Source organism: Saccopteryx leptura, chromosome 5 (assembly GCF_036850995.1).
Source record: "Saccopteryx leptura isolate mSacLep1 chromosome 5, mSacLep1_pri_phased_curated, whole genome shotgun sequence".
NCBI classification, from domain to species: Eukaryota; Metazoa; Chordata; class Mammalia; order Chiroptera; family Emballonuridae; genus Saccopteryx; species Saccopteryx leptura.
In genome coordinates, this window is record NC_089507.1 from 93,050,909 (window position 1) to 93,068,108 (window position 17,200).

The 17,200-nt window shown below is 36.6% G+C and overlaps 1 protein-coding gene across 3 annotated transcripts in view; it reads right to left on the reverse strand.

Annotated features, from left to right (window-relative positions):
- The window catches only part of CFI (complement factor I), an 85,583-nt gene extending 68,383 nt beyond the window's left edge, over window positions 1–17,200 (reverse strand). For 2 of the 3 annotated variants that reach the window (XM_066384803.1, XM_066384802.1), the window contains exon 1: window positions 17,042–17,200. In XM_066384803.1, coding sequence (XP_066240900.1) covers window positions 17,042–17,098 — 57 coding nt within the window. In that variant the 5' untranslated portion in view covers window positions 17,099–17,200. The remainder of the gene's footprint in view (window positions 1–17,041) is intronic. The other variant, XM_066384804.1, reaches the window with a different exon arrangement.

Sequence of the window (17,200 nt, forward strand, 5' to 3'; positions counted from 1 at the left end):
AGATAGATAAGGGCCAGTCAGAGGTAGCAACCCCCAATGGTCTGTGCCAGGCTCTGGCCAAGAAGTTTCAGGGAGGGCACATCCAGAGGCCAGAAACAGAGAGCATCAGTTCAGGACCTAACAACTCTTATTAGATTGACTTCTTAAGGAAGGGTTCCTTAAACCTGACCCAATTAAGATATAGAAAACAAAAAGCAGCTTTACTAGTTAAGACCACAACTCAAACAAGCCTGCAAACCACAAACAGAAACAATGAGAAGAGAGAGGAACGTAAGCCATATAAATCAACAAGAAAAATCTCCAGAAAAAGATCTGGATGAAATGGAAGTAATCAAATTACTGGATGCAGAGTTTGAAATAATGATTGTTAGGATGCTTAAGAATCTCAAAGCTACAATGGATGAACTAAATAAACACCTAAATAAAGAAATTGTAAGCATGAAAAAGGACATAGAAATCATAAAAAAGAATCAGACAGAAATGACAAACACAATATCAGAAATGACTACACTAGAAGGAATTAAAAGCAGGCTGGATGAAACAGAGGATTGAATCAGTGAAGCAGAGGACAAGATAAGTGAAAGCACGGAAGCAGAACAGCAAAAAATTAAAAAATTAAAAAATTCCTAAAACGAATGATAACGAGCATACAACAACTCAAAATTTATGGGAAACAGCAAAAGCAGTGCTGAAAGGGAAGTCCATAGCACTACAGGCACACTTTAGGAAACTAGAAAAAGCTCAAATAAACAACTTAACCCTGCATCTAAAAGAACTAGAAAAGAACAGCAAGCAAAGCCCAAATGTAGTAGAAGGAAGGAAATAATAAAGATCATAGCAGAAATAAATGACATAGAGGCTAAAGAAACAATACAGAGAATCAATGAAACTAGGAGCTGGTTCTTTGAAAAGGTAAACAAGATCGATGAACCTTTAACTAGACTCACCAAGAAAAAAAGAGAAGACTCAAATAAATAAAATTAGAAATGAGAGTGGAGAAATAACAACTGACACAACAGAAATACAAAATATTGTAAGAAGATACTATGAAGAACTGTATGCCAAAAAACTAGACAACCTAGATGAAATGGACAAATTCCTGGAAACATACAATCTTTCAAAAATCAATCTGGAAGAATCAAAAAACCTAAACAGACCAATTACAACAAATGAGATTGAAACAGTTATCAAAAAACTCCCAACAAAGAAAAGTCCTGGGCCAGATGGCTTCACAAGTGAATTCTACCAAAAATTCAAAGAAGAACTAACTCCTATCCTTCTCAAGCTATTTCAAAAAATTCAAGAGAAAAGAAGACTACCAAGCTCCTTTTATGAGGCGAGCATAATTCTGACTCTAAAACAAGGCAAAGACAACACAAAGAAAGAAAAGTATAGGCCAATATCCCTGATGAATATAGATGCTAAAATCCTCAACAAAATATTAGCAAAATGAATCCAACAATATATGGAAAAAATCATACACCATGATCAAGTGGTATTTATTCTGGGGAGGCAAGGTTGGTATAATATTCGCAAATCAATCAACGGTTTTCATCACATAAACAAAAGGAAGGAGAAAAATCACATGATAATTTCAATAGATGCAGAAAAAACATTTGATAAAATCCAGTACCCATTCATGATCAAAACTCTCAGCAAAGTGGGAATACAGGGAACATACCTCAACATGATAAAGGCCATATATGACAAACCCACAGCCAATATAATACTCAATGGACAAAAATTAAAGGTAATCCCCTAAGATCAGGAACAAGGCAGGGGTGCCCTCTTTCACCACTCTTATTCAACATAGTCCTGGAAGTCCTAGCCACAGCAATCAGACAAGGAGAAGAAATAAAAGGCTTTCAAGTTGGAAAAGAAGAAGTAAAGCTATCATTATTTGCAGATGATATGATATTGTATATAGAAAACCCTAAAGTCTCAGTCAAAAAACTTTTGGACCTGATAAATGAATTCAGCAAAGTGGCAGGATATAAAATGAATACTCAGAAATCAGAGGCATTTTTATACACCAAAATGAACAGTCAGAAAGAGAAATTAAGGAAACAATTCCCTTCACTATTACAACCAAAAAAATTGGCCCTGGCCGGTTGGCTCAGCGGTAGAGCATCGGCCTGGCGTGCAGGGGGACCCAGGTTCGATTCCTGGCCAGGGCACATAGGAGAAGCGCCCATTTGCTTCTCCACCCCCGCTCCTTCCTCTCTGTCTCTCTCTTCCCCTCCTGCAGCCAAGGCTCCATTGGAGCAAAGATGGCCCAGGCGCTGGGGATGGCTCCTTGGCCTCTGCCCCAGGTGCTGGAGTGGCTCTGGTTGCGGCAGAGCTACGCCCTGGAGGAGCAGAGCATCGCCCCCTGGTGGGCAGAGCGTCGCCCCTGGTGGGCATGCTGGGTGGATCCCGGTCGGGCACATGTGAGAGTCTGTCTGACTGTCTCTCTCCGTTTCCAGCTTCAGAAAAAAAAATTAAGTACCTAGGAGTTAATTTAACCAAGGAGACTAAAGAGTTATACTTGGAAAATTATAAAATATTGATAAAAGAAATCAAGGAAGATACAAACAAGTGGAAGCATATACTGTGCTCATGGTTAGGAAGAATAAACATCATTAAAATGTCTATATTACCCAAAGCAATTTATAAATTCCATGGAATACCAATTAAAATACCAATGACATACTTTAAAGATATAGATCACATATTCCAAAACCTTATATGGAACCAAAAGATAACACAAATAGCCTCAGCAATCTTTAAAAAGAAGAATAAAGTGGGAGGTATCACACTTCCTGATATCAAGCTATACTACAAGGCCATTGTACTCAAAACAGCCTGGTACTGGCATAAGAACAGGCACATAGATCAGTGGAACAGAACAGAGAACCTACAAATAAACCCACAGCTCTATGGACAACTGATATTTGACAAAGGAGTTAAGGGCGTACAATGGAGTAAAGACAGCTGGGCAAATTGGATAGTTACCTGCAAAAAAAATGAAACTAGACCACCAACTTACACCATTCACAGAAAGACAAATGTAAGCTGTGAAACCATAAGCATATTAGAAGAAAACATAGGCAGTAAGCTCTCTGACATCTGTTGCAGCAATATATTTGCTGATTTATCTCCATGGGCAAGTGAAATAAAAGGCAGGAAAACAAATGGGACTATATCAAACTAAAAAGCTTTTGCACAGTATGGATAATAAGAATAGAATAAAAAGACAAACCACACAATGGAAGAACATATTGGACAATATGTCTGATAAGGCGTTAATAACCAAAATTTATAAAGAACTTGTAAAACTCAACACCAGGAAGATAAACAATCCAATCAAAATATGGGCAAAAGAAATGAATAGACACTTCTCCAAAGAGGACCTACAGATGGCCAATAGGCATTTGAAAAAATGCTCAACATCACTAATCATTAGAGAAATGCAAATTAAAACCACAATGAGATATCACCTCACACCAGTCAGACCGGTGCTCATCAACAAAACAACACAGAATAAGTGCTGGCGAGGATATGGAGAAAAGGAAACCCTCCTCACTGCTGGTGAGAATGCCGACTGGTGCAGCCACTGTCGAAAACAGTATGGATATTCCTCAAAAAATTAAAAATCGAACTGCCTTTTGACCCAGCTATCCCACTTTTAGGAATATACCCCAAGAACACCATAGAACTGTTTCAGAAGGAGAAATGCACCCCCATGTTTGTGGCAGCATTGTTCACAATAGCGAAGATCTGGAAACAGCCCAAGTGTCTGTCAGAGGACGAGTGGATTAAAAAGCTTTGGTACATATATACTATGGAATACTACTCAGCCATAAGAAATGATGACATCGGATCATTTACAACAACATGGATGGACCTTGATAACATTATACGAAGTGAAATAAGTAAACCAGAAAAAACTAAGAACTATATGAAGCCATACATAGATGGGACATAAAAATGAGACTCAGAGACATAGACAAGAATGTGATGTTAACGGGGGGTGGAGGAGTGGGGGGTGGGGAGGGGGTGAGGAAAGAGAGAGAGGGAGTGGAGGGAGAGGAGTGGCACAAAGAAAACCAGATAAAAGGTGACCGAAGACAATTTGACTTTGGGTGAGGGGTATGCAGCATAATCAAATGTTAAAATAATCTGGAGATGTTTTCTCAGAACATATGTACCCTAATTTATCAATGTCATTGCATTAAAATTAAAGAAAAACAAACAACCTAAGTAAAATGGACAAATTCCTTGAAACATATAATCTTTCAAAAATCAATCTGGAAGAATAAAAAAACCTAAACAGACCGATTACAACAAATGAGATCGAAACAGTTATCAAAAAACTGCCAACAAACCAAAGTCCTGGGCCAGATGGCTTCACAGGGAAATTCTACCGAACATTCAAAGAAGAACTAACTCCTATCCTTCTCAAGCTATTTCAAAAAATTCAAGAGGAGGGAAGACTTCCAAGCTTCTTTTATGAGGTGAGCATAATTCTGATTCAAAAACCAGGCAAAGACAACAAAAAGAAAGAAAACTATAGTATAGGCCAATATCCTTGATGAATTTAGATGCTAAAATCCTCAATAAAATATTAGCAAACTGATCTAGCAATACATGAAAAAATCATACATCATGATCAAGTGGGATTTATTCTGGAGAGTCAAGGATGGTAGAATATTCACAAATCAATCAGTGTGATTCATCACATAAACAAAAGGAAGGAGAAAAACCACACGATAATATCAATAGATGCAGAAAAAGCAATTGATAAAATCCAGCACCCATTCATGATCAAAACTCTCAGCAAAGTGAGAATACAGGGAACATACCTCAACATATTAAAGGCCATCTATGACAAACCCACAGCCAACATCATAATTAATGGTCAAAAATTAAAAGTAATCCCTTTAAGATCAGGAACAAGGCAGGGGTGCCCCCTTTCATCGCTTTTATTCAACATAGTTCTAGAAGTCCTAGCCACAGCAATCAGATAAGAAGAAGAGATAAAAGGCATCCAAATTGAAAAAGAAGCAATACTATCATTATTTGCAGATGACATGACAGTTTACATAGAAATCCCTAAAGTCGCAGTCAAAAAACTACTGGACCTGATAAATGAATTCAGCAAGGTGTCAGGATAGAAAATTAATACTCAGAAATCAGAGGCATTGTTATACACCAACAATGATCAGTTTGAAAGAGAAATTAAGAAAACAATCCCCTTCACTATTGCAACAACAAAAAAAAATAGAGTACCTAGGAGTAAATTTAATCAAGGTGGTTAAAGACCTGTACTCAGAAAGTTATAAAACATTGAAAAAGAAATCAAAGAAGATACAAACAAGTGGAAGCATATACCGTGCTTATGGTTAGGAAGAATAAACATCATTAAAATGTTTATATTGCCCAAAGCAATTTAAAAATTCAATGCAATTCCTATTAAAATACCAATGACATACTTCAAAGATAATGAACAAATATTCCAAAAATTCATATGGAACCAAAAAAGAACATGAATATCCTCAGCAATCTTGAAAAAGAAGAATAAAGTGGGTGGTATCATACTTCCTGATATCAAGTTATACTACAAGGCCATTGTACTCAGAACAGCTTGGTACTGGCATAAGAACAGGCATATAGATCAATGGAACAGAACAGAGAATCCAGAAATAAACCTGCACCTTTATGAACAATTGATATTTGACAAAGGAGTTAAGGGCATACAATGGAGTAAAGACAGTCTTTTTAACAAATGGTGTTGGGAATATTGGATAGCTACCTGCAATAAAATGAAATTAGACCACTAACTTTTACCATTCACAAAAATGAACTCAAAATGGATAAAAGTCTTAAATGTAAGTTTTGAAACCAGAAGCATCCCAGAAGATAACATAGGCAATAAGGTTTTCGACATCACTCGCAGCAATATATTTGCTGATTTATCTCCACGGGCGAGTGAAATAAAAAACAGGATAAACAAATGGGACTATGTCAAACTAAAAAGTTTTTGTACAGCTAAAGACAATATGAACAGAATAAAAAGACAAATCACACAATGGGAGAACATATTCGACAATACATCTGATAAGTGGTTAATAACCAAAATTTACAAAGAACTTATAAAACTCAACACCACGAAGTTAAACAATCCAATCAAAAAATGGGCAAAAGAAATGAATAGATACTTCTCCAAAGAGGACATACAGATAGCCAATAGGCAGATCAAAAAAATGCTGTACATCACTAATCATTAGAGAAGTGCAGATTAAAACCACAGTGAGATATCACCTCACACCAGTCAGAATGGTGCTCATCAACAAAACAACACAATAAGTGCTGGCGAGGATGTGGAGAAAAGGGAACCCTCCTGCACTGCTGGTGGGAATGCAGACTGGTGCAGCCACTGTGGAAAACGGTATGGAGATTCCTCAAAAAATTAAAAATTGAACTGTCTTTTGACCCAGCTATCCCACTTTTAGGAATATGTTCCCAGAACACCACATCACTGTTTAAAAGGAGAAATGCACCCCCATGTTTATGGCAGCATTGTTCACAATAGCGAAGATCTGGAAACAACCCAAGTGTTCATCAGTGAATGAGTGGATTAAAAAGCTGTGGTACATATAAACAATGGAATACTATGGGGCCATGGAAAAGAAGGAAATCTTACCTTTTGCGACAACACAGATGGACCTGGAAACTATTATTTTAAGTGAAATAAGCCGGCAGAGAAAGAAAAATATCATATGTCCTCACTCATTTGAGGAATCCAATGAACAATATGAACTGAGGAATGGAATAGAGGCATAGGTGGATCAAAGGGACCAGAGGGAAAGGAGATGATAGGATGGGATCAGAAAAGAGAAAGAGATTAGTGAAATTATATGTACATAACAGTGTTATAGAGATCAGAAAGGCAAATTCTGGAGGGAAAGGGGGAGGGAGTTGTGGGGAGGTAGGGAAGGGGGATATTGTGGGGAACACGGGAGAGGGGGGATGCATTCGGGGACACTAGAATCTAGTCCTAAACTGTGCCTTACAGTGGAGGGAGGGTGTGTTTCCTACCTCTGGGCCTGGTCATATGACTTGCTTTGGTCAATTGGCTTTAAGAAGGTGGGACACAAGAGATGCTTGGAAAGCAGTTGTTCAACTGAGTTTGTCCTTTTGCTTTCCTGCCACACCTCTGAGAAGAACACGGCCAGGTTAGCAAAGAAGAACCATTCCAATAGAGCTCAGCTTAGAGCAGCTGATCCCCAGCCAACCTGAAGACTAGTATAGTACTCAATAAAGTTGTATGCCACTGAGGTTTTATGGTGATTATATCATTAGGGTATTAACCAACTGGTATAGTCATGATTTTCCTGGAAAACTTAAAGAAAAAAATAGAAAAGTTTCAAAAAGAGTAAACAATATAAAACTTTGTCTTGGACTTGACCTGTGGTGGCACAGTAAATAAATTGTTGACCTGCAATGCTGAGGTTGCTAGTTTAAAACCCCAGGCTTGCCTGGTGAAGTCACATACAAGAAGCAGTTACTTCAAGTTGATACTTCCTGCTAATCCCCCCCCTCCTTTTTCCTCTCCTTTATCTAAAACTTCAATAAATAAAATCTTTAACAAATAAAATAAAATTTTATCTTTCTTCCAGAAATGTATACAATCTCATATCCTGAAGTTAACAACCGTATCAGAAGCCCATACATTGAAAGAGTTTTAGGCTCCTTGTGGCCTCAGTTTCTTCTCATCATGGTCTTCTTCAGCAATTACTTTCTCCAAATTTTCCCTCTCCTTTTATCTGCCCATCATGTATTATACCTGTTTCTGATATAAAGCCATGCTCCAACACCCCAAACCAGCTCCTTAACCAGAAGCATTCTATTCAGATAAAAGTAATAGAGAATGTTTATTAATGTCTAATGATGAATTGTTTCAATTCACATAAAAAATTTGATAACGTCTTGTTATTTTTGTTGTTTATTTTTATTTAAAAAATAACATCTCACTTTTCCCAGGCCCATTATGTTATAATGGAAATAGGAAAATGATTGTATGATGTATGCAGATAGCATGTGCTCTTGTATCCTGTACTCTTTTAAAAATTGGATATATTGTTTTGGGGTCAATTCCAATTTTTTTTTTTTTTTTTTTTTTTTTGCTTCAGAGATGAAAAAAAACTATTGGCCTAGTTTCTTGGTCTTTATAAATATGTGTATATATAATAAATATAAGATGGCTGAAATTTTGTTATTTTCATTTTTAACTGATTTTTTTAAAAATAAGGAACACATAGAAATGTTACAAACAGATTTAAAAGGGTGCCTGGAAAAATTCTATTTCTTTCCTATGTCAACACAATAAATTTTTTTTAAATTGAAATAAAAAGCCATATGGGAAAAAATTGTATTTCCTTCATTCCCTTATCCCTTCAAACTACCCCGGCCTACCCCAGAGTCAACCACATAATAGTGCTTTGTAAATATTTCCAGAGATCATATTATGTGTATGAGCCTTTATTTTACTTTCTAACTCTGCCCCCAACACTGCAATTTGCAGACAGTGGCCCTGTAACTAGCCCCCCAATGAGCATTTAGATATTTTCCAATGTTTTATTATTATAAACTGCTGCAATTAGCCTTTATATATAGCACACATCATTTCACATATTACTAAGTACTGACATTACTTACCTGAAAATAAAATTTCTCAATCAAAGGAAAGAGTAGTTTTAATTTTGAAAGACATTGCCTAATTTCTCTCTATTGAAGCTGTTTTCATTTGCAGTTTGGTCATTGATATACTATAGTGCCTATTATCCACACTCTTGATCACAGCACATATACCTTATTAAACTTTTTTATCTTTGCAAATTTGATATTTAAAAGTGTTATCAGAGTATAGTTTTATTTGCATTTTTCCCAATGAATGAAGTGGAACATCTTTTAAAATGCTTAAACTTGAGATTTTCTTTCTTTCTCCTCTTACTAATCATATCTTTGGTGATGTATACTGGATCTTTTTCTTTTCTTTTTTTTGGTAGGAACTCTATGTGTTAAAAACAAGAACTTTTTATGAAATATTAGTTGCAAGATGTTGTCTATTGACAATTGGCAAGGCTGGTAGATTTGTCACATGGAGCAGATATGTTTTAAACCAGTGGTAGTCAACCTGGTCCCTACCGCCCACTAGTGGACGTTTCAGCTTTCATGGTGGGCGGTAGCGGAGCAACCAAACTATAAATAAAAAGATAGATTTAACTATAGTAAGTTGTTTTATAAAGATTTATTCTGCCAAACTTAGTGAAAACCTGACATAAAGTACTTGGTAAATAATTATTATTATATGCTTTAACTTGCTGTAACTCTGCTTTATAAATTTTATAAAGTAAAGTTACTTTTCTACTTTATAAATCACCATTACTGTGGAACCAGTGGGCGGTGAAAAGTTTACTACTAACAGAGATACAAAAGTGGGCGGTAGGTATAAAAAGGTTGACTACCGCTGTTTTAAACACTCCCTTACACAACAAAATTATTTTAGTAAAAATCTTAAAAGGAATAAAAACAAAATTATGCAGAAAATGTAAAGAGCACATACTTTCTTCTACTGGAATTCACATACACTAGTCAACCATAGCAGTAGGTTCACTTTCTGTGGCTAGAGTTATCCAGAGTCAACTGAGATCCCAAAATATTCAATGGAAAGTTCCAGAAATACATAATTAATGAATTTTAAATGTCATGACGATCTTAGTAGTGTAATGGAATCTTGCATTCTCTCACTCAGTCCCGCTTGGGATATGGATCACCCTTTGTCCAGTATATCCACACTATACAGGGGGTCCTCGGATTGCGACACAGTTCCGTTCTTACAACCGTGATGTAACCTGAATTTTGGTGTGAGTTGAAACATGCCCTAGCCTAAGTCACTTACCTATCAACACAGTTGTAAAATTTTAATCTAGAACATAAAAACACAACTAAGCCACTGAAAAAGGAAAAGGACATAAATATATTGTACTGTGCTCTGTACTGCATATTCTTCAGCAGCACGCAACCAAATTAGTTCACAAATGTAGTCTGTAAGTACGACACAAACGGCGTAAGCTGAAACTTTCACATCTCAATTTTTTAAAAGTTTTTATGGGAGTGAGTGTTGTAACTCAAAACGTTGTATGTCAAGACTGTTGCAACCAGAGGACCTGCTGTATATGCTATCCACCATTACTCAGTGGGTTATCAGATTGACTATCAATGGTACTGCAGTGCTTAAGTAACTTAATAATGTTAATATTGCTCAAGTAATTTAATAATGGCCAAAGCTATTCACATAACTTTGACTACAATATATTGTTCTATTTTATTATTAGTTGTTGTTAATCTCTTACTGTGCCTAATTTGTAAATTAAACTAGACTCTATCATAGGTATGTATGTATAGGAAAAAAAACATAGTATATATAGGGGTAAGTACTATCTACAGTTTCAGACATCCACTGAGGTTCTTAGAACATATCCACCATGGATAAGGAGGATATATTTTTTTAATTTTTAATTTTTTAAATTTTTTATAGAGACAGAGAGAGAGTCAGAGAGAGGGACAGACAGGGACAGACAGCAGGAAGGGAGAGAGATGAGAAGCATCAATCATCAGTTTTTCATTGCAACACATTAGTTGTTCATCGATTGCTTTCTCATACGTGCCTTGACCGTGGGGCTACAGCAGACCAAGTAACCCCTTGCTCAAGCCAGTGACCTTGGGTGCAAGCTGGTGAGCCTCACTCAAACCAGATGAGCCCATGCTCAAGCTGGTGACCTCGGGGTCTCGAACCTGGGTCCTCTGCATCCCAGTCTGACGCTCTATCCACTGCACCACTGCCTGGTCAGGCGATAAGGAGGACATTAAAACCCCCTAGTGAGTTTTTTTTTTTCATTTCCATGATTATACTTTCAGCTTCAGAATTTGTTCCTTTTAATAACTTTTATCTCTATTGAAATGCTCTATTTGTTTATATATCACCCTTCTGGTTTTCTTTAGCTATTTGAATGTGTTAAATTTCAAGTCTTTGGTAAGTCCAAGTCTGCTCTTCCTCAGGGACCATATCTGTTACTGTCTCCAGTGAATAGGTCACATTTTCTTGTTTCATTGTGTGCTTCATAATCTTTTGTTGAAGACTAGACATTTTGAATATTACAATGTAGTAATTCTTGAAATAAGATTCTTTTTCTCAAGGTTTGCTTTGCTTGCTGTATACTATAGCTGTTAGTTTAGTGACTTTTCTAAACTTTTTGTGAACTTTCTTTTTTGTCATGTGTGGTGTCTGAAGTTGCTGTTTCTTTACCTTGTATTCAGCTAGTGTTTAGACAAAGATCTCCTTGATTACAAGGAGCCAGAGAGAAGAAGAGTGAAAGAAAAATAGAAAGAGAGAGGAGAAAAACAGAGAAAGAAAAAGAGAGAGAGAAAGAAAGAAAGAACAAAAAAAAAAAGAAAGAAAGAAAGAAGAAAAGAAGGAAAGAAAAACAAACAAACAAATCACTAGGTCAGAGTAATTAATGGTGGCATGAAAGATACTCCTGTTCTTTCCCTTGAAATTTCTACAAATTGAACACAGCAAAGGAATCCCCGCTGGGCTCACAGGTGTGCCTGAAAAATTCATGCACCGAATGGACTAATGATGGGATGGATTTAAAAGGGGGGCAGAAGATAAAACACACTTGCAGTCAGCTTCAGAGAGGAGGGAAGCCTGGAGTGACTATTGTTTTGGCCAGGACTACGGGGAGGTGGGGCTTGGGCTGCTTATGTTTGTTTGTTAAGATATGAAGAGGGAAGCCTGGAAGTTTGGGCCTCCTTATGCTGGGGGGAGCAGAGAGATTAAAGGGCAGAGGGGGTGATACTAAACCAAAGTGATGGCAGAATGAGGGATCATGGCCAATGTTCCCATGGTCTTTCCACAGCCCACACTCCGTGCAGAGACAGAAAATACCAAAGTGTGGCAACCTCTGCCTCCCATGTCCTGCCTCCCTCCCCTTGTAGGTATGGAGAGTGGGAGAGACAAACCTCACAGATAACTCTCCAGAGCCACTCTTTCCCCTGAAGAAAAGAGGTGCTCCGTGTCTGGTCCCCTGGTCTGTTGGATGTGGGGAGGAGCGACCCAAGATTGTCACTGATAAAGCTATAAAGCTGTAAAGACCTCACAACATGCTCCACCCACCAACACTACTGAAGCCCCACCTACATCTTTGCAACAGAAACATCTCAGCAGAGGTCAGCCCAGGAAATTCACAGAGCTAAAACTTGTAATACAGTGATACCTACTGAAAAAAACAATAACCTTTCAAAACAAAAATTTATTTTTCCTTTTATTTTGTTTTTTCCTTTCTTTTTAATCTTTCTTTTTTTTCTCTTCTGAATTTCATTTTCTTGAGTTTCTTTTTTTTTTTCTGAAGTGAGAAGCCGAGAGGCAGACAGACAGACTCCCACATGCGTCTGACGGGGATCCACCTGACATGCCCACCAGGGGGCAATGCTCTTGCCATCTGGCCATTGCTCCATTGCAACCAGAGCCACTCCAGCACCTGAGGTGGAGGCCACAAAGCCATCCTCAGCATCCAGGCCAACTTTGCTCCAGTGGAGCCTTGGCTGCGGGAGGGGAAGAGAGAGACAGAGAGGAAGGAGAGGGAAAAGGATGGAGAAGCAGATGGGCACCTCTCCTATGTGCCCTGGCTGGAAATCGAACCTGGGACTTTCACACACTAGGCCTATGCTCTACTGCTTAGCCAACCAGCCAGGGCCAAGTATCTATATACTGAAAACTACAAGCCATTATTGAAAGAAATTGAAAAAGACATAATGAAATGGAAAAATATTCCATGTTCACAGAAGAAGCAACATAGTTAAAATGGCCATATTACCCAAAGCAGGGGTCGGGAACCTATGGCTCGCGAGCCAGATGTGGCTCTTTTGATGGCTGCATCTGGCTTGCAGACAAATCTTTAATAAAAAAAAAAATGTTAAAAATATAAAACATTCTCATGTATTACAATCCATTCATTTCCTACTGCTCATGTTCATGGTTGTGGGTGGCTGGAGCCAATCACAGCTGTCCTCTGGGACAACATCAAATTTTTATTGGATAATGCGTAACGTACATGAGTTGTTGTATGGCTCTCACGGAATTACATTTTTAAATATGTGGCGTTCATGGCTCTCTCAGCCAAAAAGTTTCCCGACTCCTGACCCAAAGCAATATACAAATTTAATGCAATCACCATCAAAATCTCAACATCATTTTTTAAAGAAAGAGAATTTAAAAATCACCAGGTTTGAATAGAACCATAAAAAAACCCAAATAGCCAAAGCAATCCAGAGGAAAAAAATGAAGCTGGAAATATCACACTACATGACTTCAAATAATACTACAGAGCCATGATAATCAAAACAGCATGGTATTGGAAGAAAAACAGACATACAGACCAATGGCACAGAACCGAGAGTCCAGAAATAAAACCACATATATATGGACAAATCTTCTTTGACAAAGGGGCCAAAAACACACAATAGAGAAAAGAGGCTACTCTTCGATAAGTGGTGCTGGGAAAACTGGAAAGCCACATGCAAAAGAATGAAACTTGACTACAGTTTGTCCCCCTGCACAAAAATTAATTCAAAATGGGTCAAAAATCTAAATATAAGATCTGGAACAATAAGTCACATAGAAAAAAACATAGGTACTGAATTCTTGGACCTTGGTCATAGAAAACATTTTATGAATTTGACCCCTAAGGCAAGCAAGGGAAATAAAGGCAACAATAAATAGGCACAGCAAAAGAAACTGCCAACAAAACAGACAGCCAACTAAATGGGAGTTGATATTCACAAACAACAGTTCTGATAAGGAGTTAATATCCAAGATATATAAATAACTCACAAAGCTCAACAACAAACAAACAAACAATCAAATAAAAAAACGGGGAGAGAACCTGAACAGACACTTCTCCCAAAAATACATACAAATGGCCAACAGATACATGAAAAGATGCTCATCTTTGTTAGCTATTAGAGAAATGCAAATAAAAACTACAATGAGATACTACCTCACATATCTGTCAGACTGGGTATTATCAACAAGGCAGATAATAACAAGTGTTAGAAAAGCTGTGAAGAAAAAGAAACTTTCATTCACTGCTGATGGGAATGTAAACTGGTACAGTTATTATGGAAGAAAGTATGGTGGTTCCTCAACAAATTAAGAATACAGTTGCCATATGAATCAGCAATCCCTTTACTGGGCATCTACCCAAAAATCTAGAAATCATTGGTATGCAAAGACACATGGATCCCCATGTTCATTACAGCATTCATGTATGGTGGCCAAGATATGGAAACAACCAAAGTGTCCTTTGATAGAGGACTGGATAAGAAGATGTGGTACATATATACAATGGAATACTACTCAGCCATAAGAAATGATGACGTGTTGCCATTTACAACAACATGGACCTTGAGAATATTATACAGAGTGAAATATACTGCTCACAAAAATTAGGGAATATTTAAAAATGAATATGAAGCTATAAAATATCCCCTAATTTTTGTGAGCTGTTTAAGTAAATCAGAAAAAGCTAAGAATTATATAATTTCACACATAGGTGGGATATAAAACTGAGACTCGTGGACATAGATTAAAAGTGAAGTGGTTACGAGGGGGCGAGGCAATGTGGGAGAGAGGGTGGGGGAAAGGGCATCGAGAGGGACAAATACACGATGACGGACAAGGAAAATGATTTGACTTTGGGTGATGGGTATACAACATAATCAACAGTTCAAATGCTATAGAAATGTTTACTTGAAATCTGTGTACTCTTATGAATCAATGTCACCCTGTTAATTTTCTAAAAAAAAGAAACAAAACCCAAAACAGGAACCTCTCCTGGACTTTGCAGATTGCCTCTGTGCTGGAGTACTCCCTCAATGCTTAGCCAGGCGCCTCTGTCTTTGAAATAATCCATGCCCAAATCAGTTCATCAGAATATTTCGTTATGGAAAGGGAGTGGGGCTCTTTATACCTAGAAAGAAACCTGCTTCTAGTTTAAAAAATAAAAATTTCTTCCAGCTGTATATATTTTTATTTTGTTCTGAAAATATATATACATTTTACTTAATTGAATCTAATAGGGTGACACTGGTTAACACAATTATAGGTTTCAGGTACCCAATTCTACACCGCATCTCTGTACACCACATTGTGGGTTCATCACCTCAAGTCAAGTCTTTGTCCATTCTCACTTACCCCTTACCCTCCTCCACCCCCACATCCAGGAATCAAAATTTCTTTGAACATATTTATGTTGTCTCTCTGGTAACCTCTATTTAAAAATAGTTATTTCTTAGATTCCATTTTCTTTTATAGACTAATATTTTAAGAAATTATGAAATTTTCACAAATATATTAACTTCTCTCAAAATGCTGTTAAATAAATGAAAAAATACAACTTTATTGTTGGATAACTGTTCAGTAAAAAAAGGTTCTTTTCATAAGTAAAAACTAGTATTTTCATTTTTTTATTCTATATTTGTTTCAGGAACTGAAAATGTGGCTGAAATGTCTTTTTTTTCAAAAATATTTTTTCTTATAAATCAACATATTTATATGGTATTTAAAAGAGAAATATGAAGAATGAATAAAACAGAATTCTGAATTCTGAAAATTCATAATGTATAAAATAGAAAATAAAAGTCACCAGGAATCCCATCACTCAAAGATACCAACTGTTACCTATTTGATATGTACCCTCGAAGAATTTTTAAATTTCCATTTACATAAGAAGCTATGAGTGTGTATTTGTGTGTGTGTGTGCATATTTTTCTTTAACAAAAATTAGATTTTAGTAAGGTTTTTTCTTTTAGTAAATATAGAATGCATCATTTTAATGGGAACATGGTAGTTCATTTATGGATATACAATAATTTCTTGAGTTTCTTATCAATGAACACGTAGTTTATTTCCATTTATTCTGTTGTAAATATTGCATATATATTTTAGAAGTTATAGGAAACTTAAAGTATGTAATTCTGATTTCTTAGGTAGTTTTCTTTAAATATTTGCTAAACTGTCACCAAGACAAAAAAGTTTTCAGAATCTTGTTTCAAAATTCTTTGGTCACAAAAGTAGGCAATCCTCGATAAATATCTAAATTCTCTTAAACATTTCTAACCTTAACAGACAACCTTGCAACCTGGCTACAATCTACCATTTCAGGCTTAACTCTCTGAATTGCCCACAAGTTCTCCACTCTGATCAAATGGGGTATTCATCTGTAGGAGCCTGTGCTTTGTTATCTTTCTGCCATAGCACTTGCTGCTTCTCGGGGCTGGAAAGGCTGGAAAGGCTGGAAAGGCTGGAAATCACTTTCTTTTTCTCTCCACTGGACAAATCTAATCCAGAGTTATAGGTCTAGCTCAAATCCCACTTGATCCACAAACTCTTCCTGATCTCCTTGCAGGAAGGATTTCTTCCTTCCATTAAAGTCCTTTGGCACGTGATATTTGCACCATTTTTTTTTGTAATTAAATATATAGTATCTTGTAACAAACAGTTCCTTCTCTTGTGTTTTTAAATGTTATTTAGATCTCATTTCCTCATTGGTATATTTATATCACCTTACTATAACTGAACCAAAAGGCTACTGAAGGAAAGATCAGTCTTGCCATCTGCTCAGCGCTATACTTTGCACATAGAATGAGCTTGGTAGATATTTATTTAATATGATCACCATAAATTATAGATCCATATTACTAAAATTTTCATTCAGTTTAATTTCTATGCACAGATAGAAACATACAAAAAAAAGCACTTCCTTAAAGTTTTCTCATCAAGATAATAACAAAGATTTTTGTTATTAACTATATACTACTGTTATTGGTAACTGAACTATGTAATATTTAAATCAAAGTAGTGTCTCAAGATTCTTATGTTTTTATAATATTTAAAATATTTTCTTAAAATAGTTTGCATAAATATTGAATTACTTACCGTGCAGAAACTTAAGTGGGAGCACAAAAGTAACAGAGTAACATGAGCAAGCTTCATATTGGAGACATTCAGGGTCTGCGACTCTACTGCCTACTGCAGATGCTTTTTCACCCCCGATAGTTTTTTCAATTTTAATTTTTAACCTCTGAAGCAATATTT